At 51.6% G+C, this 27,452-nt stretch overlaps 13 protein-coding genes across 13 annotated transcripts; 5 read left to right on the top strand and 8 right to left on the bottom strand.

Annotated features, from left to right (window-relative positions):
* Positions 1 to 1,043: 1,043 nt before the first annotated feature.
* Positions 1,044 to 1,821, top strand: BO79DRAFT_281253 (uncharacterized protein; the record flags this gene model as incomplete). Its single annotated transcript, XM_025688138.1, has 3 exons — positions 1,044 to 1,156; positions 1,216 to 1,298; positions 1,476 to 1,821. Coding segments are annotated over 3 exons (357 nt in total), but the record flags the coding sequence as incomplete, so codon positions are not given.
* Positions 1,822 to 2,943, bottom strand: BO79DRAFT_82826 (uncharacterized protein). The gene is made up of 2 exons (XM_025689801.1): positions 2,415 to 2,943; positions 1,822 to 2,359 (listed from the first exon to the last, which is right to left on the bottom strand). The coding sequence occupies exons 1-2, from the start codon at positions 2,834 to 2,836 to the stop codon at positions 1,975 to 1,977; spliced, it is 807 nt and encodes a 268-aa protein (XP_025541828.1). The 5' UTR covers positions 2,837 to 2,943; the 3' UTR covers positions 1,822 to 1,974.
* On the bottom strand, positions 2,944 to 3,441 carry BO79DRAFT_82825 (uncharacterized protein). The gene has a single exon (XM_025689800.1). The coding sequence runs from the start codon at positions 3,388 to 3,390 to the stop codon at positions 3,052 to 3,054; it is 339 nt and encodes a 112-aa protein (XP_025541827.1). The 5' UTR covers positions 3,391 to 3,441; the 3' UTR covers positions 2,944 to 3,051.
* Positions 3,442 to 5,351: 1,910 nt separating this feature from the next.
* On the bottom strand, positions 5,352 to 6,719 carry BO79DRAFT_286389 (J domain-containing protein). Its single transcript, XM_025688467.1, has 3 exons — positions 6,573 to 6,719; positions 5,966 to 6,484; positions 5,352 to 5,872 (listed from the first exon to the last, which is right to left on the bottom strand). The coding sequence occupies exons 1-3, from the start codon at positions 6,615 to 6,617 to the stop codon at positions 5,366 to 5,368; spliced, it is 1,071 nt and encodes a 356-aa protein (XP_025541826.1). The 5' UTR covers positions 6,618 to 6,719; the 3' UTR covers positions 5,352 to 5,365.
* Positions 6,720 to 6,873: 154 nt separating this feature from the next.
* BO79DRAFT_208272 (DNA-directed RNA polymerase I subunit RPA43) lies at positions 6,874 to 8,478 on the top strand. The gene has a single exon (XM_025682354.1). The coding sequence runs from the start codon at positions 6,943 to 6,945 to the stop codon at positions 8,317 to 8,319; it is 1,377 nt and encodes a 458-aa protein (XP_025541825.1). The 5' UTR covers positions 6,874 to 6,942; the 3' UTR covers positions 8,320 to 8,478.
* A 307-nt stretch (positions 8,479 to 8,785) lies between these two features.
* Positions 8,786 to 11,065, bottom strand: nfr1 (putative AIF-like mitochondrial oxidoreductase (Nfrl)). Its single transcript, XM_025682353.1, has 3 exons — positions 10,427 to 11,065; positions 10,155 to 10,344; positions 8,786 to 10,100 (listed from the first exon to the last, which is right to left on the bottom strand). The coding sequence occupies exons 1-3, from the start codon at positions 10,647 to 10,649 to the stop codon at positions 8,843 to 8,845; spliced, it is 1,671 nt and encodes a 556-aa protein (XP_025541824.1). The 5' UTR covers positions 10,650 to 11,065; the 3' UTR covers positions 8,786 to 8,842.
* Positions 11,066 to 11,532: 467 nt separating this feature from the next.
* Positions 11,533 to 15,758, bottom strand: BO79DRAFT_286386 (uncharacterized protein). Its single transcript, XM_025688466.1, has 3 exons — positions 15,110 to 15,758; positions 12,710 to 15,019; positions 11,533 to 12,653 (listed from the first exon to the last, which is right to left on the bottom strand). The coding sequence occupies exons 1-3, from the start codon at positions 15,469 to 15,471 to the stop codon at positions 11,666 to 11,668; spliced, it is 3,660 nt and encodes a 1,219-aa protein (XP_025541823.1). The 5' UTR covers positions 15,472 to 15,758; the 3' UTR covers positions 11,533 to 11,665.
* A 193-nt stretch (positions 15,759 to 15,951) lies between these two features.
* Positions 15,952 to 18,545, bottom strand: BO79DRAFT_244333 (arrestin (or S-antigen), N-terminal domain protein). Its single transcript, XM_025685358.1, has 5 exons — positions 18,098 to 18,545; positions 17,875 to 17,988; positions 17,604 to 17,816; positions 16,955 to 17,527; positions 15,952 to 16,906 (listed from the first exon to the last, which is right to left on the bottom strand). Exons 1-5 carry the CDS (start codon positions 18,308 to 18,310, stop codon positions 16,220 to 16,222), a joined length of 1,800 nt encoding a protein of 599 aa, XP_025541822.1. The 5' UTR covers positions 18,311 to 18,545; the 3' UTR covers positions 15,952 to 16,219.
* A 591-nt stretch (positions 18,546 to 19,136) lies between these two features.
* Positions 19,137 to 20,700, bottom strand: BO79DRAFT_244332 (triglyceride lipase; the record flags this gene model as incomplete). Its single annotated transcript, XM_025685357.1, has 9 exons — positions 20,446 to 20,700; positions 20,143 to 20,383; positions 20,082 to 20,091; positions 19,884 to 20,049; positions 19,798 to 19,836; positions 19,621 to 19,750; positions 19,338 to 19,565; positions 19,222 to 19,256; positions 19,137 to 19,162 (listed from the first exon to the last, which is right to left on the bottom strand). Exons 1-9 carry the CDS (start codon positions 20,651 to 20,653, stop codon positions 19,137 to 19,139), a joined length of 1,083 nt encoding a protein of 360 aa, XP_025541821.1. The 5' UTR covers positions 20,654 to 20,700.
* Positions 20,701 to 21,011: 311 nt separating this feature from the next.
* On the bottom strand, positions 21,012 to 21,886 carry BO79DRAFT_208267 (uncharacterized protein). The gene is made up of 6 exons (XM_025682352.1): positions 21,803 to 21,886; positions 21,708 to 21,746; positions 21,617 to 21,650; positions 21,541 to 21,549; positions 21,388 to 21,488; positions 21,012 to 21,303 (listed from the first exon to the last, which is right to left on the bottom strand). The coding sequence occupies exons 1-6, from the start codon at positions 21,803 to 21,805 to the stop codon at positions 21,130 to 21,132; spliced, it is 360 nt and encodes a 119-aa protein (XP_025541820.1). The 5' UTR covers positions 21,806 to 21,886; the 3' UTR covers positions 21,012 to 21,129.
* Positions 21,887 to 22,038: 152 nt separating this feature from the next.
* BO79DRAFT_286382 (protein PET117) lies at positions 22,039 to 22,514 on the top strand. Its single transcript, XM_025688465.1, has 2 exons — positions 22,039 to 22,188; positions 22,251 to 22,514. Exons 1-2 carry the CDS (start codon positions 22,093 to 22,095, stop codon positions 22,422 to 22,424), a joined length of 270 nt encoding a protein of 89 aa, XP_025541819.1. The 5' UTR covers positions 22,039 to 22,092; the 3' UTR covers positions 22,425 to 22,514.
* A 1,025-nt stretch (positions 22,515 to 23,539) lies between these two features.
* Positions 23,540 to 25,520, top strand: BO79DRAFT_208265 (indoleamine 2,3-dioxygenase family protein). The gene is made up of 5 exons (XM_025682351.1): positions 23,540 to 24,204; positions 24,261 to 24,574; positions 24,628 to 24,788; positions 24,845 to 25,147; positions 25,208 to 25,520. The coding sequence occupies exons 1-5, from the start codon at positions 23,714 to 23,716 to the stop codon at positions 25,421 to 25,423; spliced, it is 1,485 nt and encodes a 494-aa protein (XP_025541818.1). The 5' UTR covers positions 23,540 to 23,713; the 3' UTR covers positions 25,424 to 25,520.
* A 200-nt stretch (positions 25,521 to 25,720) lies between these two features.
* BO79DRAFT_82749 (NAD(P)-dependent alcohol dehydrogenase) lies at positions 25,721 to 27,095 on the top strand. The gene has a single exon (XM_025689799.1). It carries the CDS (start codon positions 25,778 to 25,780, stop codon positions 26,927 to 26,929), a length of 1,152 nt encoding a protein of 383 aa, XP_025541817.1. The 5' UTR covers positions 25,721 to 25,777; the 3' UTR covers positions 26,930 to 27,095.
* Positions 27,096 to 27,452: the final 357 nt, after the last annotated feature.

Raw genomic sequence — 27,452 nt, 5'->3', positions numbered from 1 at the left:
CCGTGAATTGTGATGAATTTCTGTTCGCTCGTCCCCTTTTTTTTTATTTGTTCCTTGCTGATCAGCAGTTATACTCTGCACCAGAACTTCCCTCGTTCTTTGTCGTTTTCCCCGTTGCTCGCGGGTCTGGCTTTGGCTCACTGTCTCGTGGAGTATTAGTTAGTTCTGGGGCACTTCCGTAACCGGGGAGCGTAAGTGGAGCAACATAACTCTCCCCCTAAAGGGCTGATCGATAGTAGTACGTAGTAGAAGACGAAAGAGAGAGAGAGAGAGAGAGATACATACATGAAGCCAACGATCAATCCAGAAACGCGCTTCGTGCTCACTCACATCAACACAAGCAGAAATACCAGCACAAAACCAAAGTGAAAACAAAAAAAGAAAAACAAAAGAACGAAATCCTCGAGACGGGGAAAAAAAGAGAAGGACCAGAACCGCGTGCAGTGAATGACCAAAAGGGCACACCTCGCGTGACCCAAGGAGAAAAGTAGAAACAGTCAGTCTTTTAGTATGACAGACAGAAACATGACGGATGGCCTGACCCGAGCCATAGTTCATATTAAATTATTATTATCATCACTAATAGAACAATCCTATTAATACAAATGAGAAAGAAAACTGCGGGGAAGAAGGGCAAGACTTCGGCTTCTGTCTCCTTCTCCTCTTCTTCTTCTTCCTTATGATCATGATCATCCTGCCACAGAGAAAGCACAAAAAGACAGGACCGGTAGGCATACATACAACATATCCCCGGGTATTATTTACTCTTAGTTTAGCTCCTTGTCAGAAATGAGGAGAAGGGGGGAAAGAATTCCCCCTCCCTCTCTCTCCCCGCGTTTCTTCCCCCCTGCCCTTGCATTCATTCATTCATCATCCGTTATGGTCCAACAGGAATGACAACCTGCTGAGCACTTACTTATTTCCCCGTTCCCTTTCTACCTATCCATGGGGCGGATTGTGGGGAGAGACTCTTTCTTGATGTCAAATGTTGGTATGTCTAGACTAGAACTGGGCGGGACTATGATGCCAGGGTTGTGTATCACCCCCGGCTCTGGCGCCATGGGGGGGGGGAAACACACCCCGGGACGGTCCAACCCACGATTCTTCCTTCGTCCGGGAGCATCCTTGGACTAGGGAATTCGTCAGTAAGTATACAGTATAGTAGATACCCACTCTGTAGCTAGGATACGAAGTCTATTGCTCTACTGTATGTAGAGGTGATGGGGGCAGCACGACGAATGCTGACAGTCTTGGCTACCGGAAATCTCCCCCGTCTTTGCTTTTTAGGCGTCGTGGATGTAACATCGGCTCCTGCCACATTGTATCACCTAAATATATCCCACAGTGCAATGACGGAGGCAAGCATCCCTTGATCGTAGCCTAGAGAAGAAGGCTCTCCTAGCGGGCAGTCATGGAATGATGGTTCCTCCGGTTATCTACGGACATAAGACAGCTACTAGTCTAGATGAATATAGTGAGCACGTGCGGCCCTTCAGGTGCACAATCGGCCTTCAATTCCATGTGGGACAACGCAGACAATGCTGCCATTCCAGTCCATTTTGGTATTCGTGTCTCGAATATGCGGCCAATCGCCGAAAAGAAGAAAATTCCCTCAACCCCTTGTCCAAGCCCATAAGCGAAATCTCTACTGATACAGAACAGTGGTAAATAGTAAAATCAAACCGAGCAGTGAAAGCAAGCAAGCAGCTCACAGAGAAAAGAGCCCATGAATGTGCAGGGTGCACCGCCACGTCCCCATGCCAGAGCCTCAAATACGTCTCTCATGCGAGTGAAGCGCTGATAAAGTCCGGTAACCGTCAAACCCAACGCCAACCCGAGTAACACGCAAGTGCAGAAACAGAAAAGCCATCACCAGAAACATCGAAGGAATAAAGGTAGTAGTGTGTCAAAAAGTAATGTACAGGAAGGACAATATGTCGTTGGTGGAGGAAGCAATGGCCGTTGCATGATTCTTCAAGCAGTCATGGCGATGGCAGGAGAAGACGCTTCCGTCAGGTTGGGCGGAGCGGGAGTAAGCTCACCATCACCAGTGCTCTTCTCGCTGGGGACGCCACTGGCACTCTGGTTGGCCTTGCTGTCGCTGTCGCCAGTCTCAAGAGCTATGCCCTGAGCCTCGTCGTTCTCCTCGGACTTCAATGGACGGGGAGTACGCCAAGAAGGCAGCATCCATTGGATACCGGTAAAGCTCTTGAGCTGAAGAGGCTTACGCTCCCAGCGACGGCATGGGGCCCCAGTGCGATCTAGAGCGCGTAGACCAGCATTGATGGCACCCAAGTTAGCCTTGGGACCGAGCTTGTGAGCGGCCACCAACTTGGCAGTGTCGACAGTGCCGTCATCACTAAGAGGCAGTTAGCAAATGCTCCATAACCAATTGATCGGACTGGGGAACATACAGTCGGGGCTTCTTCTTGGGACCTGGCTTGCCTCTCGGCTTCGGGGTGGTCTCGCCCGTCTGGTTGAGGCCTCGTTTGGTGCCCGGCTTAGGGCCTGGAACGCCCTTGCGGCGAGGTGTGTCTGCAGCCGAGGTGCCTGCGGCGGGGGTGGACGCAGCATCGGAGGCATTGTCCACGGACGAAGGAGGGAGAGGTGGTTCGGCGGACGAGGAAGCCGGGGACGAAGGCTCCTGAATCTTGACGGGCGAGTCGGTGTTGCTGACGCTACCCCGTTTGCTCTTCTTGTCCTTTCCCTCGGGCGGTGGTGTCACGAACTGGCTCAGCAGATCGGTAGACAGCTTGAGGACAACAATCCTTTTGGAGGGTCCAGATCGGCTGGAGCGACCGTTTGCGGTGGAGCTGGCAGAGCTGGCGGCCGGCATGGTGGATCGTCTCGACGTCGAGATTGTTGGAGTTGATGAGATAGTTTGGGTTGCCCCTTCAGATGATGCGAAGAGGAGTTGGGAGGAGAGTAAGATGAGAAGGGACCCCCCGATCGGGTTGTTTAGGCAGAGACCACAGCCAAACGTAGGCGAAGGTGAGGTGGGTGAGGATTAATAAAGCCGCAAGACTGAGTTGGGGCGAGGAGGTGGAAGAATTAAGTGACGATCGTGACGTGGGTGTTGAGGGATTGGTTGGTGGGATGGAAGGGAACCGGATGAATGGTGGTGGTGTTAGTCGTGGGCGGCGGCGAGACTCGGTCAGAGAGAGGCGAAAGTCTGGCAGGGCTGAAGAGGGAGGCAGTGGACGTGAGGCGCTGGTGACATACTCCGGTGGTGAGGATAGGGCGGTGGTGGTGTAGGTGGAGTTGAGGGTGAGGATGATGATGGTGATGGGGAAGGAAGATGGAAGGAGGGAGAGGAGAAGAGAAGGAGGGAGACGGGGAAGGGAAGAAAGGGATGGATGGGGATGTCGAGGCGCCGAGTGGTGGTTTCATTGTGGTGTGTGTGTGTTTCTCACGCTCCTCGTCTAGGGAACGACAAGCCAGACTTTTCTGGTGCGGTCAGTCCAGGAGAGAAGCTGAAGGTCAGTTCCGACTGCCTACTGACTTGCCCTTTCGCCGCCCGCCCTTTCCGTACTTACTTCCTTACGGAACGGAGTACTTTACGGAGACATCCCCCCATTTTACTGGGTCCGGCGCGTTACCGCCGCGTCTTCATACCGTCTGATACGCGTCTTGTTCTCTAGTAGATAAGCACTTTACTGCGGTGGCAGCTAGCCAAGTTGCTTCTCTACACCCAGCAACAGAACGGTTCCTGTCTGGTCAGAAACAAGTCAAAAACACCCCCATTTGGACGGTTACCAGTACCATACCACGCGCATCACATCATCTCCTGCACTATCCGGAGCCGTATGTCCGTATGAATGCCTTCATTCAGAACCATGAAAACCATGAACTGCAATTTCTCTATGAGAGTTATGACTACAGCTATTCACTTCTTAAACTACTATTTGAATACACTGATACCAATCAATAGACCAACAATACAACAATACCCATATAAATAACAACTCCAACAGAATACAAGAATCCCTTTCATTCACTACCAGCCACATTCTCTCATCCGTGTTCTTCCCAGTCCGGCCCTCCAATCTCTCTCCCACTCACTTCGTCCCTCTCTCGTTCTCTCTTCTCCTATCACGAAAATGAGAAAAATGAAATGAAGGAAAGGGAATGGGAAAAAAAAAAAAAAAGATGGATCGCCCGTCCCGCCTGGCGCCGGCTTAGACTTTTGGGTCAAAAAAGAACGAACGAACCGCAGCCGCTTCCGGCTTTCCTTCCCTCTTATTCCCTTTCCCTTTCCTTCACTTTGGAACTAAATTTTTCCCATTAATTCGTAAGCGTTCAAAAAATCAATTTTAACTTAACAAATTTAGTTTTATTTACTCTGGATGATCAATCGATCCATCCGTTTGCACACCTGATGCAGGATACTAAGATACATACATACTTTGGAACTAAAAAAACCCATGCATCGTGCATCAGCTGAGTCTTATTTCCAAGAATGAACAGTACATGATAGAAGACGAGAGAAGGAAACCAAATCTTGGAAATGGAAGGAAGGAATAACAATAAATTTCATAGATGACTCGACTTTTCCTTTGGATTAGAGAGACCAACTGACCTATCTACTACTAGTAACTAACAACTATGCTTACTAGTAACATCTAGCTACATATTTTCCCCCTCCTCCAGCCAAGTATCTAGTTAACAAGGATCCCGGAGTAGTACACTGAAATGCCACTATCCAGGGGGGTTCAGTTACTACAAAAGTGCAAGGGAAAGAAAAGAGGGGGTGAGAAGGGTGGAAGCTCGGAGCAATCAATCAATCAATCGACCAACCAACCAACTAGTAACAACAACCGCTGCACTAAAGGGTTTGATTCAATCCATGAAATCCCTCAACTGTGAACCAGCATATCTGGCCCCGATCGGCCAGGCTGCCTTGCCTTGGCCATAATCCATTCCATGGTCAACTATCTTTGACATTTATCTGTTCACAGTCTTGGAATAGATGTTATTACTAGACTAGAGAGTCTGACAATAATGACACACGTATATATATACATAGTATCTACATGTCTACGTCCATTGTCTACAGTATGTATAGGCTAGATTGCTGAGAGTGAAACAGGCCACGCATTCACCGCGGCAACTGCCAATAAGGATGCTAATCATTTTGATCGCCTCATGGCTGAATTCTAAGCCGGACATTTAATTCACTACTATTGTGTAAGATCGACACCACCATCGTTCTGATTAATCTACCGGGTGAATGTAGGGAGTAATACCAACAATCATACTACTATTGCATCACTCCATTCGAACTGAATATATATTCAACTAAGAAAGATTTATTTTACTATCAAAAAGAAAATACAATATCTTCAATCTACCTCACTTCATCACTTCAATCCGCCTTTCCCTGTTTCTTCCGTCGAATCACCTCCCCAACCGCCTGCTGCACTCCCGGACTAGCCCGAACACTGCCCAGCACCAGCGCCTCCTTCATGCCCTTCCGCAGCGCCGTCACGCCCTCACGATCACCCTTGAACGGCGCAAACCCCAACTGCAGCAGCCGAGTCGCTTCGCCATCCGTCGCCCGGGAGAGCTGCGCCAGCTGACCCAGTTTCTGCATGGTCTGCGGATGCAGACGATCGCCCGGGGCAGACGACGCCCGTTTACTAATCTCCGGCGGCGTGACCTGCGAGATGAAGATGTGCAGAGTGACCGAGGCACGCTGGGCCAGCGTCAGGATCTGAAACGGCAGGAGATAAAACTCGGGGCCCTTGGACGAGAATCCCAGCAAACCCTGCAATCCGGCGGGGATATAGCTCCACGGGAGTAGTAATGCCGTAGGACGTGTAAGTAGGATCGACTCGAGGGTAACCAGCGCAGCGAAGGTGAAGTAGCGCCACTAGACGAAGCATCCACCGTTAGCCACCATACAACCCAAGCCCAAGTCGAAGAACCGCATTTCAGGAAAGAGAAAGGAAATGAGCAAACTCACATAGCGCCCCCACTCCGACCAATACGTAAACTGCAGCACCACAATAGTAACCAACCCGATCACATACTGCGGCAGGGACCGCTGCAACCCAGCCATCACAAACTCCTGCAGGGTCCTCTTATCGCCCCAATTCAACATGTCCGGGCCGTACATATCATACGCGACCCGCTTTACAGGGTCGAGGAGCGTATCCTGCGCCAGTCGCAGATACACAAAGTAGCTGTCGGACACGGCGCCGCCGGCCTTATCTGGGTGGTGCTGGGCAGCCAGACGACGGAAGCGCGACTTGATAGTGCGTTCATCGGCAAATGGAGAGACCCCCAGGGCGCGGTAGAAGTCGCCTGCGACTTGTACGCGATGGAAGGTCTCGTAGAGAGTGTAGAGGAGGTAGCTGGTCACGACGAGGATGTAGATGCGCCGGCGGTGTCGCGCATAGCGCGGAGTGCCGGGCTGAGGGCGGGGTTCGCCTGCACGGATGGTGATGCCATAGTAGACGCTCTGGACAATGGAGGTGACGTACTGATGCGAGTGTTGTTAACGACTGTGTATTTCGTACTGCGCAACACGGCGCTTATAGAACTGCGGAGGGAATGGACACGGTACTCACGTTTGGGAGGACAGCCCAACCGAAGAAAGAGAGAAGCGACGACATGGGCGGGATGATATCTCAACAGAACAGACAATATTCAAGCCTCCATCAAACCAGTAACCAAATACCAACAGTACCAAAGAGCGAAAACGACCAAAATGCTGGTCCAGAAGCTGTCTGTCTATCTCTATGCCTCCAACTAAACACCCACTCCGGATAGAAGCCCGCCTCACCGCCCACCCCACCGCCCGCCTCCACTCGCAAATCCGAAAAGAAAAAAAAAAAAGTCAAGAGGGAAAAAAAAAGGCATCGAGTTCTACCGGCATCAAATCAATCAACACAACCTGCCCTCCATTGCGCCGCCAATACCCCCTCCCCAATCGACACAATGGCCCTCGACGCAATGGACCTCGACCCCCACCCGACAGGGCCAGCCAGACAATCCTCGCCCGAAAAAGACCGCAAGCGCAAACACAAGGACACCACATCACCCAGCAAGAAGAAGCGCAAGCACGAAAGCGATGCCACCAGCAGCAAGAAGAGCAGCAAGAAATCCCAGTCCAAGACCAGCACCAACACCAGTACTAGCAAACCCACGACCCCCGACTCCCCCTACACCCTCACCACCGCAACGCTCTACCTCCCACTCTCTCCGATCTCCATCTCTCCAACCCACGCCCTAGCCTCCCTGCTAGCAGAGCACCTCTCCCCGCTCCTCCTCACCTACTACGCCCCCCTGAAAGGCATCGTCCTCGCCTACTCCAATGCCTCAATCTCCAGCACCCCGCCGCCCTCATCCACCAACATCGTCAACGCCGAAGACCCCAACCTCCCGCAACCACTGACTCTCGCCCGCACCGCCGGCGAATACGGCGTCCTGTACGTCTACCTCACGGCGACCTTCCTTGTATTCCGGCCCCAGCGCGGCCAGATCCTCGAAGGATGGGTGAACGTGCAATCGGAAGGTTTCCTGGGCGCCATTGTCCTGAACCTGTTCTCCGTAGGCATTGAGCGGAAACGTCTACCCCCGAGCTGGAAGTGGATTCCTCCCGGCGAGGAATTGGAAGAAGAGCAGCAGCAGCAGACATCCACCACCTCCGCTACAGAACAGGAGGACAACAACGACAATGAAGACAGCGACTCCTCCTCCACCTCCGAAGGACAGAAGAATAAATCTGCCTTCGACCCCGCCAAGGAACTTTTCCGTCCCATCGCCCTCGCCGAGGATGTAAACCCTCTCGCTGATACGGATCCTACTTCCACCTCTACCAACGACAATACCACAGGCGACTACGACGACGACGAAACCGCCGCCGCAGAAGGATACTTCCAGTCGGTGTCTGGCCACCGTGTGCGCGGCACGATCAAGTTCCGGGTCGTGGATGTGGATGTGATTCCTGGGTCGGAGCGGGAGAGCGGATTCCTGAGCATTGAGGGTACGATGCTGGATGAGGAGGAGGAGAAGAGGGTTCTGGAGGAGGAGAGGACGGGTGTAGTTTCTTCTTCTGCTTCTTCTAGCTCCTACGGTGGTGGTAGTGGATCTACCGGCATGACACCCAGAAAACTAGGCTCAGTGACGACCATGTCTGGTGCTTTGGCCATTCGGTCTGCTTCTGCGTCGGTGGCGCCGGAGCTGGAGCCGGAGGTGGTGGATGTGCATGTGGAGGAGTCGCCTAGTAAGGTGAAGAAGTCTTCGTCGAAGGAGAAGAAGGAGAAGAAAGAGAAGAAGTCCAAGTCTTCGAAGAAGGAGAAGTCTAGGGAGTAAGTGTTGATTGAATGATAAGAGTAGGATGGGGTGGGAGGTGGAATAACTTGACTTGTTTATAAGTATGTGTGCATGTTATATAGTATTTCTCTTTTCTTTTCTTTCTTTTTTTTGTGTATGTGTGTGTGTATCGTATTCAGCTTTGTTTGTGGTTGGCGTTAGATGGGAATATCAAAAAGATTTGGTTTATCTGATTTTATGCCTGTCATGTTGTTGTCGTTGATGATATATCAAGGCTGGAGTACTTCTGAGGGGTTAGAGAAGAGGAATCATGAAGCCATGCGCATTGCAAGAGGCTGCTTGGTCTAAGACATCTATGCCAATGTATTTCGGGCTCTCAAATAATACTAATAGGCGTATGATGTTCAAATACCAGTTGGAAAGACAGTAGTCATAGTTGGGTGCTAGGATACTACGGGTTACTCTGAAGCTACGAAGTATATATATCATATAGTTACGTTATGAACTATAAATACTCGTCTTTCATTGCAATAGATTCATTATCATGGCCAATTAAATACAACTAGATCCTCACAGACTCAGGCACACCCACAGTCAACACATCCACACCACTCTGGATCTGCGACTTGGTCGGCATGTTCTTCCGCCGCATCAGTTCGGCACTCTTGACCATCACCGGGTCCATACCCATCGTAGCAACGGCCACCACCGTGTCTCCCTTGCAGTAATACGCAGCGAACTTGGCGTTCTCGGGCTCTCCCTTCATCACCAGGTCGTCCCATCCACCCACAGTGCTTCCGCAGTAGCGAAGCTGGGCACCCAGGGCGGACCAGAAGATGGGGATGAACGCCTTGGGCTTGAGGGATTGCAATGATCCGCTGTGGACAATTGCGCGTGCTACTCCGCGTCCGGCGTTTTGGGCCACGTTCCAGTGCTCGATACGGGTGTATGTGCCCTTGTCCTGGTCTGCTCCTGGCCCGTGGTACGGGTAGGTGGCGATATCACCGATAGCAAAGACGTCGTCGTTCAGTCCGGGGACCGCAAAGTGCTCATTGGTCTTGATGGACCCATCCTCCTCGAGGGTAACGGATGGGTTGCCTTGAAGGAAGTCAGTCGCGGGACGCACTCCCACTCCGAGGATGACCAAGTCAGCTGGAAGCACGGTGCCGTCTTTCAGGTGGACTGCGCCGACCTTGCTGGAATCGCTGCTGGAGGGAGTTGCCTTGTCCACGCTGGCGGAGAGCTTGAACTTGACGCCCGCCTTCTCCAGGTTACCCTGGAAGATGCGGCCGACCTGCTCGCCCATTACACGCTCCATTGGGGCCTTCTCCATGCCGACGATGGTGACGTCGTTCTCCTTGGCAAGGCAGTTGCCCACCTCCATACCAATGAAAGAGCTGCCAATGACAACGACCTTCTTGTTCTTCTGCTCGCCCAGTGCCTGGTGAATGGCCTGCACGTCCGGAATGGTGCGGAGCACGAAGATGTTTCCAAGGTCCTTGAAGCCTTCCAGAGGGAGGGTGCGCGGCACACCTCCTGTCGCAAGGACCAGCTTGGTGTAAGGGTACGACTTGCCAGACTTAGTAGTCACCGTCTTCTTCTGGAAATCAACGCCCGTCACATCATCATGGGCGACCTCAATAGAAGCTTCCTTGTACCACTCCTCAGGCCGCCACTGGATCTTAGCAGCATCCGCAATCAGCGCCTTGGACAGCTTCGTACGATCAATAATGAGGTTCGGTTCGCGGGTGATGACAGTGATGGCACCCTTGTACTTCATTTCACGGATCGCCTGGACCACACCAAAGGTACCACTTCCACTGTAGGCGCTCCATTAACATCTGACCCTAACTTACTCAAATGACTGGACTTACCCGCCAACAACGACCAACTTCTCCTGCTGCGAAGCACTGCACTTGACAGCAGGATCCCTCTGAGCCGCCTTAACATCGGCTTCATTGGCATTGATATAAACAGCGCCATTCTTCTCAAACACCTCGAACTTCTTCAACGCATTCGGGGCCGGCGCATCCTCAACATCACCAGTTTCGACATTAAAGCAAGCTATACCACATCGACGTTAACTCTTTATCCTCATCTATACCCAAAGGGTATCAACAATAAAACAGTAAGAATAATAACATACCACCATGCCAAGGACAAGTAATCCTCCCCTCAGGAGCCACGACACCCAACTTCAAAGGAGCACCATAGTGGGTACATTTAGGGGTCATAGCGTGAACCTGACCATTATACCTAACCAAGAGGACCTTGCCATCCTGAATACCGTCGACTTCACACTCGACCTTGTCCATGTCCTTGACGTCCGCCAGGGACGTGATGTCCTTGAGTTTGTAGTCCTGGGCCATTTTGAGGGAATTGGTGGAGAAGGGTGCACGTAGGGATGATGCTCGTAAGGAGGGATGGATGGGGAGAGAGGAGGGGTTTAATTTATTAATAGAGAAGGATAAAGTAGTGAAAGATCTAGAAGAAGCCGAAGTGGGGTGAGCACAGCAGGAGCAGCGACAGAGAGCCGAGTTCCAACAACTGCAACGACAGCAGCGGAGGGGGATGCGGGCGGATGAAGAGGGAAAATGAATCGAGGAGGATGAGGGGCAGCGAGGGGACCAACGAGCTGAAGCACGAAGGAAGAAGCTCTGACGGGCAGCAGCAGTACTAGGGAGGAGGAGGGGTCGGGGCATGAGGGGAGATAGGTAGTATTAATTGGAAGGGGACAAGCACGCAAAGGTGACTACTAATAGTAGTAGTAAGTAAGCAAGCTAGTCAAGAATTGAAGTATTAATAGTAAGTAGACATCGATCTTATGATGCCATGGCCATTGGGGAGCTTTATTTATCGGTTAAGTCACTCGAAGAGAGTAGATAGTAGTAGTAATACACCTAAGGACCATGACATAAAGAAGCCCGCCCATTCCGACGGAACTGCCATGGAATCAGACCCTCAAAACACACCCGATACAACATAATACCATACCACCAGTTGCGCCTTCCTTCATCTTTCCTGTCAATGTTGAAGTCGTGCCTTCCCGGTTCGTCCATCAACCCACGTCAATGACGTCGCTGCCATGGCCCCCTCTTCTCCAATCAGCACTCGTGTTTTGTCAGACTGATCCGGGCGAGTGGGGCCTCATCCACCTCCCAGGTGGGGACCTTCAGCACTATGGATTCAGAACAAGTTACGGAGTACACAGTAGATACTTCCGAAAGAAAAGCATTACGACAAACGAAACTCATCATGCATTACCCCATGGATCCTCCGGAAGGATTATACACAGCAGGGGATCATCATATTTACAAACAGCATGTACATCCGCCCATCCACCTATCCATCCGTACAACTCCCGACCAAACCATTGACTGTCATCTCACCTGCTTCCATTCCTTCGTCGGCCCAGTGATTGTCGCGTCACCCGTAAGGTTCGAGGAATGTTCTTCTGTACCCATCCGGACCCTCGGGGAAGTCGATGTGAGCGTGCATAGTCTTCATCACTACCTCCCGGGGACACCGGCGGGCTCGATTGTGTCAGGTCCACCACCTCAGACCGCTGTGACGGCTCCGGATCGTCTTGGTAAGGCTGCGGCACACTCTCCGGGACAACGCTGATCGATGACGGTTCCTCCACCGCTTGTAATTTCACTCGGGGAGATGGTCTCGGTACGGGAGACATCGATCCCGCTAGGGACATGAGCTCCATCGTCCCGTTTCCACCGTCCGGATTGCTACTGCGCCGCCCCTTGCGAGACGCCTGTCGTCGCTGTCGTTCCTCCTCCGCCTTGTCGATCTCGTAGAAGGGATTGGGAACGATGGAAGGCGACCGAGGCTCTTCCTTAGCAGGCGCGGCGGATGTCTCTCTCTTGACCGCCGGGGGAAAGTACGTTTCCATCAGGCAGTTGAAAGACATCATACTCACGGGGCTACTGATCATTTGGAGATCGTCTTCTGACGCGTTGGCTGCAGAACCACCGTTATTGGCGTCATCGGGGAGAAGCATCGAGTGCAAGGTCGATGGAGGGTCCTTGATCTCGGGGGCATCCTCCGGCTGTCGACCGTTCCGGCCATTCTCGCTGTCCTGTCCTGCCGGAGGTGTAGATCTGGACACCTGGTCTTCATGGCTACTTTTCGACCCGGTTGTCAAGTTCGCGGGAGGCGACTGAAACCCGTCAAAATGCGGTGACTTGATGGGGCTAGAGTGCACGGCCGAACCCTCCGTGTGGTCAATAGGCTTTTGGTTCAATAACTTCTCATCGGAGATAGTCCCTTCCCTTTCCACGTTTCGCACTGGGGGCTGGCGGTCCTCGTACCCGCGTGTGTCTTCGGATTCGATTGGACTGGGCTCCTCTGTTGCACGGGAGCTTGGTCGGGTGAGCGCAGGAACGCCAGACGAGTGTAAGGAAATTAGTGTACTGACATGCTGGATTTCCCAGCATTCCCAAGACCTGCAGCGTCAGCAGATCGGAGAAGCTTGGGTTCAATCAGGTCGGCAAATGACAACTCTCGGAAGCCGTCGTCCTCCTCTTCGTCCATCCCGGGCATTTCAAATCCACTGTATTGCGGCCTATCATTCTCCTCATCCCAGTCCTGGTCATCCCGTGCCTCTCGTCGGTCACGCTTGGCTAACCGGATTTTGATGATATCGTGTTCAAAGACCTCGTGGATCTTGGCGGCTCGGTATCCCGAAACCGTGGGCTGCCAGCCCGTAGCCTTGGAAATTTCCAGCTGTCGGAAAGCAATGATCGAGCCCTTCTTCAAGCTATCCACACCCATGTCCTGTAGAGAGGCTGGGTCGTTGGGCAGAGCAGGGAGGTCGTCTGCCGGTTCCTCAAATTGCTCCTCTACGGGCTGCTCTGCAGCATGCTCCACCCCTTCCATGTCTCCATTCGGTTGCTCGGCATCATCGTAGTTTAGTTGTAGATCGCCGACGGAATAGTCGCCCACGGAATAGCCGTAATCGCCATTTTCATATCCTTCGTCCCCATCGTAAACTTGAAGTTGCTGCCGCCGTCTTCTCTTCTTGCCCCAACCTTTGCGCTGCCTGATGATATCACCAGCTTCAGCGTCCCAGCGCTGCTCGAAGGGAAATGGCGGAGCGGTCAGCTCAATATCGTCATAGATACACTCGGTAGCCCGGAGGATCAACTTGTCTTGCCAGTTCTCTTCCGAATCGCTTTCAGGCGCTTTAACCGTGTCTTCTTTCAGGGACTTTGAAGGTTGAACCTGGTTGTTGACCTTGCCTGCAAGCTTTCTCCGAGTAGCTTCCTCGTCTTCTTTGGTCCGTGGGGTTCTCACACCCAGTGAGCCAAAGAGCATTCTCCTGGAGCTGGCAACATCAAGAGTACGCCGCTTGGAAAGTGGCTCGGCTTCGTCTTCACCATTGGCAATATCGGTTGCAGACTGTTTTTGGTCGATAGCCTTGACGCTCTGTGGAGAAGCAATTTCCTTTTGCTTCACCTCAGTGACATCGACTCCCCCTGATGCAAGATCACGGAGTAGCTTCTGTCGCTTTGCTTCAAACTCCGCACGTTCTTGTTCCTTGGAATCGTGTTTATCTTCAGGAATGTAGTATGAACGTCCATTGGCCTCTTCCCAGTCACGAAGAGCAGCAAAATCGGCCTGTGCGGGCAGGGCACCAAGCTCCTTCAGTTTTGCTAACCTGCGTCGCATCTTGTTACGCTCATTGCTTTTCTTGGTTCTCAGAGAGCCCGCTCCCGGAGGATTGGTCTTCGTGCGCAACTGCACATCTACATCAGAGTCCGAAAGCTCGTCCTCCGATTCGGACGTGGACATGTCATCATCAGAGTCAGAGCTTGAATCTTCTTCTGAATCAGATGTAGAAGCCTCCGATCCGGAGTCATCATCGGAAGATGAATCACTTGCATTGCTGGAATCCTCTGAGTCGCTAGAGTCGCTGGTCTCGCTCGTATCGCTTGCGGATGAGCTATCGCTCGTATCTGAAGCCGATCCCGTAGCATCCTCTGGGATTGAGATGACTTTGCTGGCAACGGTAGTATTTGATTCCACAACAGACGGATTTTCTTTCTGATCTTCAAATGTCACTGCCTTTGAATCCCTGCGAGTACCGTCGGGTATAGAAGACTCTTGACTAGATGGATGGGCAAGAGAGCTCTTTCTTGGGGCCGATTGATGGATACTGGGTCTGGAGCGCAGCGGATAGCCCGCTTGCTCAACATCAATGTCTTCCGCCATAGGCATAGGGGATATCTCCAGATCTTCCTCCAGTCCCTTCAGCTCTTCTGCCAAGTCTTCGGGGTTGATGTTTAATTCATCTGAGTCACTTTCCGAAGCTTGATCATGTGTCTCGTCAATAGCATGTCGGATGACTGTCCCATTACCATCGTCTTCAGGCTCGTGGTAATCTTCATAATCGTCCTGATATGCGTCCGTGTATTCATCACCCCTCTTCTCCTGCGGCTGCTCATTCGACCTGATCACAGGAAGCTCTCTTGCAAAGCCCACTTGATTATTCGGCGCCCATTCGGTATCTTCCTCCTCGTAGCGTGATCCATAGTCCCAGCCCGCAGCGCTAGTGCGTCGTTTCTTTCTCGGAGGGATCGTAATCGCCGGCCTTGACGACGTAGGTCTTTTCAGGAATGGCTTCCCAAAAGGGACTCCATCAATGAGGTGTTTGCCGTCGGACGATATTTGATGGCGACCAGAAAGCCGTCTGGCTCGAAGGTCTGAGATTTGGAGGGCGCGTATCCTGCCAGAAGAAGAAAATGATGAGTTTCAATCCAAGAGCAAATTTGCCAGAGCCAGGACAATGGCAACCGGCATAGGGACGACCACTTACAGGATTTCATCACCGTCCCGCAACAAGCCTTCCACTTCCATAAAATGCAAACACTCCGATCCCCCAACTTCGACGACATAATCCTCGAGACCCCACTGTCCACTGCACTCCGTATCAAACAAAGCTGGTTCCGTCTCAAGCGGGATAACCTCATTCACATCTTCCAGGAGCTGCGCGATCGTGTACCCGCCATTGGAAAACAGCGCATTAGGTGCACGCGTCGAAGCCAGCGCAGAAGATGCGGCAGGAAGCATGGACGAAGCACTGGGCGCATTGTGGCCGAAAAGAGACGGCGGTGACGTTGTCCAAAGAATGCGCGTGACGGGGAGGCCGTGGCGCTGGATGATAAGATGGAGACGCATGGTGGATGGAATGTTTAAAGATTTTGTTTCAAGCTCCTCTTCTGTTGCTTCGGACCAGTCGGACTAGCAACGGCTCATTAAAATTAATAAGTATGATGGCGAAAAGCAAAACAAATTCATGCAGCAAACCGTCGCGTTAGTGCTTAACAACGGCGAGATGCTTTCCGACTTGCTTGTCGCGTCGGAGTATGAGTACAAGTATGGGAAAACCGCACGAAGGGGTTGTAGCTCGAAGCAAGATCACAACAGGGACATTTTGAGCGCTAAAAACACAGCAAAGATCTAGTAATAAATCGAAGAGTGGAAAGCGTGAACCAGAGAAAAGTAGAAAAGTGACGGGAGGAAACTGCAGGTGTGACGGCGACCAGCTGCGCGGATGTTGGGCCGGGCTAAGCCTGTTCGGTCATTACACCTAAGGCATCAATCAAATTCACTACGGCCACACTATAGCTTGCTTTACATGACAGTTCCATTATATTGCTCATATTAAATTATTTCATTGAATAGAATGACAATGTGAGTGATTAGAATGATTCAAGTCGCCTGTATAGTAACTGAAAATGCATCAGGTGGTATCGAAGAGCAAAGTAATATCCATGGAACTTTCATCGAGGTTTCCTGTTAACTCCGGAAGGATGCGTGCAACGACACGGATGTTTTGATATTGTACTGAGATTGGTTCAATAGCCCAGTGCTAATTTATTAGATGCAACCGGCTGCAACATAGAAGCTCGTTATCATGCAAACTTCAGGTTTGCCTACTTGGACTCCGGGGAACTGGCTTCCGGTTGGGAACGCCCAGGTTCATGGGCCTGCTTCCTGGCTGGGACGGCACACGGTTAACCTGGCTATGGGATGCTTGCGGCTTTCCAGCTGCAATCGTCTGATATTCGGGAGGGCTATCCTCCTCCAGCAGAAGGGGAGCCTTGTGGATTTTGAGCACGCTTTGTTGACGCGCAACGGGAGAGTTTGGGGGTGAACCAGAGCGGGACTCTGGTGGGCTTTCGGGCAGCATATCGAGTGTCTCCGACGAGGACATCGCCTCCTGGTTGCCGTACGGTGTGGACGCCTCAGGTTCCTTTCCAACTGGAGATCGCGGATCAGCTCCAGGTTCAACAGATCTTTCGGAAGAGGCATCTGGTGGGTTATACTCTCGACGGGGGCCATCCACAGGACTAAGAGTTTCAGCCATGGCATCTTCGTAACTGGGAGGTGCATCGTCGTAGCCGTCCTCAGGATTGGCAGGCACAGGAGGTCTGGCAGGCCGAGGCGGCATTCGAGGACGTGTGCTATCCATCGAACCGGTGGGACTTGTAGGGCTAGCCACTGGCCTGGCCTGACCGTTGGCCGCCATGGCATCCAGAAGTGCTTTTGGAGGAGCGATGCCGGAGTAAACTTTCACGGGCATCCGTAGCGGAAGAACGATAAGTTGGGGCTATTGGTTATGAGCAGAGTGTCTAGAATTGTGCAGCTGACGACTTACCTTCATGTTCCCAATACTTCCATGGGTCAGGCCCACTCGAACTTCGAGCTCATACGTCCGCGAGACATTGCAGGTCTCGAATGACGGTGCTACCGTACTGGGTAGAGGTATACCACTCCATAAACTAGAATCAATTGTCCACTCCGTATCGGCTGGGTCTCCGCCTCTGCCGAGAGGCACAGCCATATTACTCTGACTGAGAATGACCCAAGTGCCGCTTTCGGTGCGCCGTAAGTCATGGGCGACGATGTTGGTATAAGAAATCAGCTCGACCTGGATCATCTGCAGGAAAATAGTCTCATAAGACTCCGACAGTTTCTTGACGAGGACACGCATCGGTATAGGCTCATTGCAGGTCAGAATTGTTGGGTTGGGTAGCCGCAGGTCAGCGGATACGCGAGGGGAACCGCCTGCAGTGTCCCGGAGCGAACTGCTCGACATCTTCTGGAAAAGGCTTCTTTTCTTGGACACATTCGGGGCATCCGTAAATTGGTGTTGTCGTCTTGCATAAGTTTCTTCGTTCGGTTTTCCTGTCCTCGGAGGCTCGATGGGAAGGAAGTTTAGGTTGGTGATCTAGAAGCCAATTATCAGCATTGGAATGCTGCAGATTATCCTCTTCTCGCAGCGATCGCGCATTAAACCAACATACCGCCCTGAGATTCTCCTTGTAGAACTGGGGACGAATAACCGTCGCTTTCACATAGTACTTGATGTCGGCCATGCCTGGGAAGCCACTGAGAGATGGAGGGAGCGTCTTCTTCACATGGCGAGCGGTGTCCCTGGCCATTTCGACCCTCAGACCCGTGATGTTCAGGTTCGTAAGCATGCTATTGTGTATGCTGCAAGAATTGTTGAAGGGGAACTGCACAGCCACTATAAGTTCTGTATGTCACGGGTATTACCATGCACAGTATACTGACCTTGAATTTGAAGGGATACTCGTACGTCCCTCTTGCGAATGTATAAGCTCTGTCTGGAGTCTCTGCATTGAATACTGCGGCAGTGGGGAAAACCGTTTCGACTTTGTATAGGATCTACATCAGCTAAAATCAGTATCGCTTGCATTGAAGTCTATCATAGCATTTTATTTCGCGCCTCGGAAGAGGAAGAGGAAATTGGAGGGGAATGGCTCAGGATTCGCACCTTGTGAACCTCGATTTCGGTACGTTTCTTATCCGACTGCTCATTATGTGGATATTTCGGACCTGCCAGGCGCGTCCGACTTTCGCCTTCTAATTTTACTTGAATGCCTCCGATTGCAGCTTCAGAGTGTAATTGTAGGACCACCTTTCCCGTGAGATAGTCGAGATTGGTGAAATGCTTATGAGGCCGGTCCAGATGGATGATTACAGACATGACGACCACAAGTTGGTGAACCGTGTGGCGGTTGAAGCGGGCCGGCAAGTGTGCACAGGCTCGATGTCAGGGACCGAACCAGTCAGTCTGTGCTGGAGTAGACGACGATGCACTGGGGGGAATAGGAGGGAGAGTATCTACTGAGAGCGGATATGGAACTCCAAGTAAACAAAGGAAACAGAAACAAGTGCACGGCGGATGTGGAAAGCTGGGAGAAGAAAAGCGAAGACGGGAGTTCGGCAGTGACTTTCTGACTAGATTATTACAAGCTGGGAAAATGACGTTTGAATCCAGGGGACGTAAAAGCGCAAGGCGTGGGGCAACCCGAGAACTGTACGGTCTCGGCGCGTTCGGAACTTTTCCCTCTCGAACAAAAAACCAATAGACCTTTCTTAATGAATGAATACTATCCTGGAGTCTTGACTGCTGATTGATCTGAGCGAGCAATCGGTGGAGTTCATTGACCGGATTTTTTTAATCATACGGTGGGTGCGACCCATTCTGGGCCCTTTCAGTCTGACAGTGTCTGACGGGGGAAGAGAGAGCCAGACTGAATGGCGATCCTCTCGCAGGGCTGGTTTTTGCTGGCCTCCGATTCGCGTCACAGCCGGGGTTCTGCTCAGCCACCCCGAACAGAACTCTATGGTATGGGTTATCCCCTCCCGTTGCACCGCCACGTCACGGACGCTAGCAGAGCCATGGCAATGGATATCAAAAGAACTGATGGTATCAATTAATTGGGTATCGCCAAGTGATCTATACTTCCAAATTACAAGTACACTTCTAGGCACCAAGATTTCCAATTTGACTGCAGTGGGGTGGGTCGTCAGAGTCCTTCCTTAGCGAGCATGTCTAGATTCATTAGCCATGGTTATCAACCGATGCGCTGCCGAGACAATTTCGCGCCTTACCTGCAATATCAAGGTAGAATGCAATGGCGTTGAACCTATACGATACACAAAACAGCCAATGTCAGCAGGGGCGCTCGCATGTCCAATGATTTGGGTTCAGAAGTCTATTGGCGAACCTTTGTCTGTTGCCTGTAATTTCTCCGGCCAGCCACTTGAGTCGATTGCTCCAGTTGATCAAGTCCAAGTGGCTGACGCCCTCCAGGGTGCCCTTGTATGCTCCCCACTTGCTGCTGGCAACGCTGACAAGTCCATCATTGTACCCTTCTATTTGTTCCAGAAGACGGTGGGATAGACGGAAGACGGACCAGAAACTTGGCTGCATTGCCGCCCCGTACGAAAAGTATCTGCATAGCTCAGCCATACTGATGACGGCACCATCTTCGGCCAGTGGGGACCTACCGGACATCTTCAATGTCTGGCGTTGCGGGGTTGAAGGTGTTTGTCATATAGTCACGGGTTAGTTGGGCGAACGCGCCCGTTTCTACCTTTAGCCGGTCTAGAGCATAGTACAGCTGGGCAAGGCGGTCATCTAAGACCATGTTAGATAGTATTTATAGAACCGACGTGCATACTAACCGCCAATCTGCTTGAGGGCGAAGTCTGCAACAGCAGAGCCTAGAAATGTTAAGTAAATGTTCTGCGAATCTTGAGACATCACATACCTCTATGGGGAGTCGCAATCGTGGTCAACGATTTTACTTTGAAATCAGTCGGCTTCAAATGAGTGATCATGTATCGAGAGTCAAGCCCGCTTGAGCACTGATTAATATCTGCTATCGAAGGGTAGACTTTCCTGGTTCTTACCCCTAAGGGAAGTGTCAACAACGACTCCCGTAATGGCAGGTAGATGTTGCACTTACCATGCTATGACTATTCCAGGTCAGACAAGTCAACATCATATCTTCTGGGGTAGAAACTTACGCAATAATATTTACATGTTCTCCGGGTGCACCGGCGGCGATATCTCTCGCTAATTCTTCGGCACGCATTTCGATGGATGCGGAGGGAGGCACTGTGGCAGTGATGACCCGAACCCCTTGCATCGATAAAGCTTCCTTAATACCACGCCAATATTGAACTCCAGGAAGATAACGTCCAGCAAGACGCAGCTCTGCGAATCCAAGCAGGCCATGCGCGAGAACAACTGCGTGTTTTGGGGCATCTGTTAAGGGAGCATCAGTAGCTCGACACTGATAGTATGGTCTTTGCCTGGTCCATGCTTACTGTAATTCTCCCGGATTATTGCATACTCATCTCTGATAACGTTCCCCAGGTCTTCCAGGCGCGGATCGAGAGCATCGGGGCTGCTGGGATGCTGTGGGCTGTGCCTACGCGCAGAGGAATGAAGACACCTCAGGGCTGGATAGCGGACAGAGAGCGAATGAAATTTGATGCTTCTTACGCCATTGGACACGGCAACGGCATATCTCATCTTATGATTCCTCTCACTAATTGTGTGATGCTGAAGAGAGGCTTGAGAGAAATGTATACATTGGGGGCAGCCTGGTGTTCCTGATGACGCAACAGTTACTGGGCACTTCATGCCTTAGGCCGCAACACCATGGCACTGACAACGTCTACTGTATCCACAGCTTGTAACTGGCAATAAAGGCATGCATGCGATCAACGAGCTAGTTTTTCTCTTTTAGTTTACTATTATTGGTGTACATAAGCGCTACACTAGTATGCTGGGTTGTGCTTCAAGGGCCTTATAGGTTGACTTGCAACAACCTTATACCAGCAGCGAGAAATCAAGACAACTTCAAGTTGACTCTTGCCAGCTTCAGACAGGATACAACATAATTTATGTAATGCTCAAACAGCGGGCCAGAACTATATTCACAGGCTGAAAGCAAATGACAAACAAGAACCCCTCATGCTGCCGCAATGACAACCGGCATCATCTCTCTATGCCTTGATCACGATCTTCTCGGACGGCTCGGGCTTCACATCGACCAGCGCATGGATAAGAGTCTCAATAACCTTTCCACCCCTCTCGTTGCCAGCATCCTTGATTTCCTGGAGCTTCACCTCAGCCTCCTTGTTCGCATCCTCCTCGGCCTTCTTGTATCCGCTCGAGTGCTAGAAACAGTAATGTCAACCCTCACGTTCGTCCAAATGTCGCATCTCCCAACTTCAACCCCGCAGACAGATAGTCATTCATACCTCAGCCTCGAACTTCTTGAACTCCTCCTCCTTTTGCTTTCTGTACTCCTCAATCTCCTTCTGTGCTTCGGACTTTGCCTCCCTTATGCGCTTCGTGCGGTCTACAAGAACATTAATCGGGATGCTGTGGTTATCGGGTGTCTGATGACATACATTCTCTGGCTGGATAATGCGACACGTCAGCACTGATTAATGGTCCGGTATTCTTTCAAAGACAGTGTAAACTAACCTTGTTGAACAATCTTCTGAGCCTCCCTCTCGGCCTGAAATAGAGATGGTCAACCACTATACCCCACCCAGTTCAATCAAATGCGACCTACATCGAGGAGGGTCTGAATGCCTGCGGAGTTCTGAGCGGACTATCCGAAAGAGTCAGTATGGCAATTTCCCAAGTCGAGCGACACATTCTCCTCACCATCTTTGCAGTATTGTTTCTCAGAAAAGGCGCTTATGAGAACGAAAGAGTCGGAGAATATAGGAGTATACAGAGGTGGAGTCGTGAGCTTGTGATGCGCCGTTCGATCTCCCCGACGCCACGAATGACCCCTTAGGCGGTCGGGGTTCTGCCACCAGACACCGCCATCACTGATATCACCGATAATCCGATGCAGATTTGGACATGATGCCACTCGCACATTCAACCGTTCATTCATTTACTGCTTCTTATTGATTGTCGCGCAATTTACAAATTGCATCAAAGGCAAGATGTCTCGTGCTTCCAAATTGACACTGGCCGCGACTGGTCTCGGTACGGCGGGGATCATCTACTTTGTGCACTGGGCACAAGAACAAGAGAAAATTGTATGTCACCAGTGCTTCACGGCCAGGACAATTGCAGTGACTAATGCTTGTTTCGTACCTAGGGCATGCACAAGGCGGTTGAGCTAGACATGGAGAAACAGCGTATCCGCAGGGAACGACAGGCCGAGTTCGAGATGCAAAGGGCGTTGGAAGAAGAGTACCGGAAGCTACAGAAGGTCTCGCCCAGCGTTGACGAGCCAAGTGGAGGGAAGTCGAATCAAGGACAAACATCATGATACACGCCCGAGCGGTTCTTTACGATTCATAGACTTTGTCTGGTATGTTCGTGCCCTTGGTGTTTAGAGATGAACCCTTCTTAAGGAGAGAGCAGGTATAGATGTCCACTTGGCATGTGATGGCTGTATGCTTGTAGAATATACCCAAAATGTACATTAGAGATCAATATCCATACCCACCTCTGTATACTAGTGATTCGGTCTGTCTCTAGACCACATGCTTTGCTAAGGGATTGGCTGTTCAGCGCCACACCTGCTGAAAGAAGGCAATGCGAAGGATATACGGCAGCGGTAAAAAAAGCACAGATATGCATGAACGGATCTTCGTTTCGTATTGCTTTAGTAGAAATATAAGTCAGTCTCAGACACGCTGATATTTAGAATTGTTGCAACCTCCTTATCAGCCAAGAATGGCACGGTGACACGTGCCGGCGGACTCCGAGATAGGAGCGATAGCTGACCGACATAAAAGAAGGCCGGCTATCATCGGAGGCCGGCCCAATTCCGGCCTCATGCAACTAGGAAAGCCTATTCGGCCGCGATCCAAGGATGTTGGCCAATCATGCTGGGGGCCATGTGACATAAAGCCTTGGCATTTGGTGAAGTATAAAGCAGTCCATGATGTAGATGGAGATGCTTTGGGGCAGTTGTGGCTGCGTTAGAAGTATTTTCGAGAGTAGTAAAGGGCCTATTCTATTATCAGGAGCCTGTACTTATATACCAGCACCTTTATGGCTGCCACCAGGCGGCTAGACCTCGGAACGAGCACAGGGTGCAGCTGCTATACCCCGCTCAATCGGGAATAGCGCGTCCCCGTGATTCTGGCGTGCCCTTATTTGCCAAGAGTTTGTATAGAGTCGATGGGCGTGCATCTGATGGCCAGACATGCCTGTAAGGGGTGATGTTTCTGCGTGGAATCATCGCAGAACCCCAATATATCACGTAGTATGGTCCATCATTCATGATGCTACGTTATCGCGAACGAGTCTGAGGTCCCCACGCAGTTTTCCTGCCTCTTTCGTAATGGTGCCTTTGAGGCCGGAATTGATACCGGCCTCTGAGTATTATAAGAATCGCCTGCTTTCCCGCCCAATTCTGGCTCCCAAGCTCTCCTTCCCAGATCCTCCAGTACTCGCAAACATTCCCAGTGGGAAATCCCCCGTTTTTCTTATCTTCTTCTTATTTTGACTTTGGGTCTCTACCAACCCTATACTCTCTCATCGTCATCACATCATCATCCATTTGCCTTACATCTCGGATAGACTTCTATACTACATTACCTCCACACCATGTCTCCCTCTAGAGTCCCCTTGCCCAACAGCACTGTGGATCGCTTCCCTCACATTCATGATGACCCTTCCACCGTGCCACGGTCCGTGGACCCCTTCACTATCACTACCTCCACTGGCTTCCTCCCCTACCTCACTGCCCCTACCAAGCTGCCTGATGTCTTCCAACCCCTGATGTCCCTGCTTGAGCGGATGCCAGTCCTCAAGGAAGATGGTACTCCAGGTCTGCTTGCCAAGTATGAGCTGGGCCCTGCCGTCCTGGCTGAGCTGCCCGACTTGACGGATGAGATCGACAAGCAGGTCACCGATGAGGGGTTGCCGGACCTGTACATGATTGCTGCTCTGTTCCGGGACTATTCGTTCCTCGCTTCGGCTTATATCCTCGAGCCATGCTGGGAGAACTGGTGCAAGGACCCTGAGAGTGGCTATGGGTTGGGGCGGGACCTGCTGCCCAAGACTGTAGCTCGTCCCATGTACCGTTGTGCTCAGCTGTATGTCTACCCTACATGACTTATAGTATCTTGACCAGTATACTAATATGATACAGCTTGGACATTCCTCCCTTCTTGTCCTATGCAGCTGCATACTCTCTCTTCAACTATACCTTGGCCGAGCCATCCAAGGGCCTAGTCTACCCTAACCTTAGATTGGTCCGCGCCTTTGAGAACGGCCTCGACCCCAAGAGCTCAGAGGCAGGATTTATCCTGACTCATGTGGACATGGTCAAGTACTCGAGCGGCCTGATCAGCGGAGCTGTTAAAGTTGTCGACACCGTTGAGCAGGGCGGGCCCCGCTCAGTAGTCAACGACGGTTTTCGCGAGATCCTAGAGTCGATGGAAAAGATCGAAGCAGCCATGGAGGGTATGCATATGCTTCCTACTTTTATCAGTACACTCCTCAGCTAACATTTACAGACATGTGGGCCAACTCCAAGCCCCAGGACTACCTCTCCTTCCGCGTCTTCATCTTCGGAATCACTTCTCAGTCCATGTTCCCCAACGGCGTCGTCTACGACGGGGTACTCGACAACAAGCCTCTTTTCTTCCGCGGAGAGAGTGGTGCAAACGACAGCATGGTATGTATCCATTCCCATGCCCTAAGACAAACGGCTCAAGCTAAATTCCTACACAGATCCCACTGCTCGACCACCTTTGCCAGATCCCCATGCCCTCCAACCCGCTCACCAAGGTGCTGCATGAATTCCGCGCCTACCGTCCGCTTCCCCACCGCGAGTTCCTCGCGCACATCAACTCCAAGTCGGAAGAGGTCGGGGTGCGCAACTTTGCGCTGGCAGATACCGAGACGGCAATTCTTCTCCTGAAGACTCTCAACCACGTGCGCAGCTTCCGCTGGCGACACTGGCTGTTTGCCCGCGAGTACATCATTCGCCGCACGCCACACCCTACTGCTACTGGCGGAAGCCCTATTGTTACGGTATGTCTATGCGAGCCCTTTGGTGGTAAATGCAGTAGCAGAATGACTAACAAATTGCAGTGGCTCCCCAACCAGCTGTCTGCTGTGATGGACTTGATGATTTCGGTCTACGACACGTATCTGGCGCCTCAGAAGGGGGATGGCCTTGGACCGGACGGACAGAAGGGCTACGATGCGTATGCGAAGCAGGTTGAGCCGATGATGGAGATGGTGCGGGATCAGCGGGAGAAGTTGGCGAAGGAGGTAGAGAAGTGGTGTCAGGAGAGGGGTGTATAGATAGATGCCTCTGGAGAGTTTATGATACCTGCCACATATGTGAGCAACATTTATAGTTTACTACATTTTTACACAATTCAACCTACCTTTAAGCATACATCGTCTACATAATCTACATAATGAGTAGAATAATCCAAGGCACTAACTAAAGTAGCCACCAACCACGTGTTGTTAATCCCCACAACTCGGACATTCCACATTCGGCTGTTCCAATCCACCCAACCCAACTTAACCAACGGACCTCGGCACTTCTCCGCATTCTCTCCTTTATATCAACTTCTTCTCCGCACTCACCACCACCTTCACACCTACAACCACAACCACCACACAGTCCAACCCAACCCACACACCACAATGTCACCACCCGAACCCCCGGAACATTTCCACGGCTACCTCTCTCACTCCCCCACCACACCTCTAACCTACGCCCCCTACACCCCGAAACCCTTCACTCCCACAGACATCGAAATCAACATAACCCACTGCGGCATCTGCGGCACCGACCTCCACACACTCCGCTCAGGCTGGGGTCCCAACACAACGACCTACCCCTGCATCGTGGGCCACGAGATCATCGGCATCGTGACACGCATCGGCTCATCCATCCCCACCTACCCCAACACGACACCACTACGCATCGGCGACCGAGTCGGCATCGGCGCCCAAACCCACTCGTGCCTACAGCCCTCATGCGAGGAATGCGTCGCGGGGAAGGAGAACTACTGTCCGCGCATCACGGGCACATATAACAGCCGTTACTGGGACAAGGAGACGGGAAAGCGAAGCGACATTATCGCGTACGGGGGATTCGCGCGGAAATGGCGCGGGCCCGCGGCATTCGCGTTCCGGATTCCGGAGAGATTAGAGAGTGAGGTTGCGGCGCCGTTGCTGTGTGCGGGGACGACGGTGTTTGCGCCGTTGAGGAAGTATCTTGGTGATGGGGCGGATAGTGGGAAGGGGAAGACGGTAGCGGTGGTGGGGATCGGCGGGCTGGGGCATTTGGGGATTATGTTTGCGAAGGCGTTGGGGTGTGAGCGGGTTATTGGGATATCGCGGAGTAATGGGAAGCGAGAGGATGCGGTGAAGGGGTTAGGGGCTGATGAGTTTATTGCGACGGGGGAGGAAAAGGGATGGGAGAAGAAGTGGAGTCGATCGGTGGATTTGATTCTTTGTACGGTGGATGGGGATGATATGCCCCTTGGGAAGTATTTGAGGTTGTTGAAGGCCGGGGGGGCGTTTGTGTTGGTGGGCGCGCCGGAGAAGCCGTTGCCCAGGATGAGGGCGTTTGAGTTGATTGGGAAGGGGGTTAATGTGACTGGGTCGAATATTGGGAGCCGTGAGGATATTAGGTGTATGTTGGAGGTTGCGGCGGAGAAGGGGGTCAGGCCGTGGGTGGAGACGAGGAGGATGGAGGAGGTTAATGAGGCGTTGAGGGATATGGAGGCGGGGAGGGCGAGGTTTAGGTATGTGCTGGTTAATGGGGAGGAGAGGGAGAGTCGGTTGTAGTTTACTCTTGAGTATAGATTTGGGGAGTTTGTATAGGGTGGGTGTGGTGATGTGATTGTAGAGGAGTGGATCTTTTAATAGACAGTGTAGTGCTTGTGGATGAAAGTCTTATTCAAGAGAAGTTTTTATCAGCCAGCTCTTATCGAAAGATCTAAATCTAAAAGAGTACTTAAACTTCTGATACTATGATCGGTCTGATTCCGCCGTAGGATGAGAGTATCTTCCCAATCGGGAAATAAGTACGAGATATACGAGGCTGCAGATTGTGTAGCTTCAGAGAGAAAGTTTTTATACAAGTGGCCATGAAGGGCGAGTTTTATTTCAGGCAATGGGTCGTTCTGTCCGTCCACCACATGCTTCCCAGTCAGGTTATTCGGTGATAGTCTTTTCCTACCAATCAACAAGATGTCTTCAGACACGCATAGAGGCTGATAGCTTATCAATACAACTCATCAATGCCTGCAGCGATTGTATTCGCGGCCCTCTTTCTGCCGGACACTCTCATCCATACTTTACGTCTTCT

The sequence above is a fragment of the Aspergillus costaricaensis genome (genome assembly GCF_003184835.1).
Source record: "Aspergillus costaricaensis CBS 115574 unplaced genomic scaffold BO79scaffold_9, whole genome shotgun sequence".
NCBI lineage: Eukaryota > Fungi > Ascomycota > Eurotiomycetes > Eurotiales > Aspergillaceae > Aspergillus > Aspergillus costaricensis.
The sequence above is the reverse complement of the archived record's forward strand: the minus strand, read 5'-3'. Positions and strand labels throughout refer to the sequence as shown.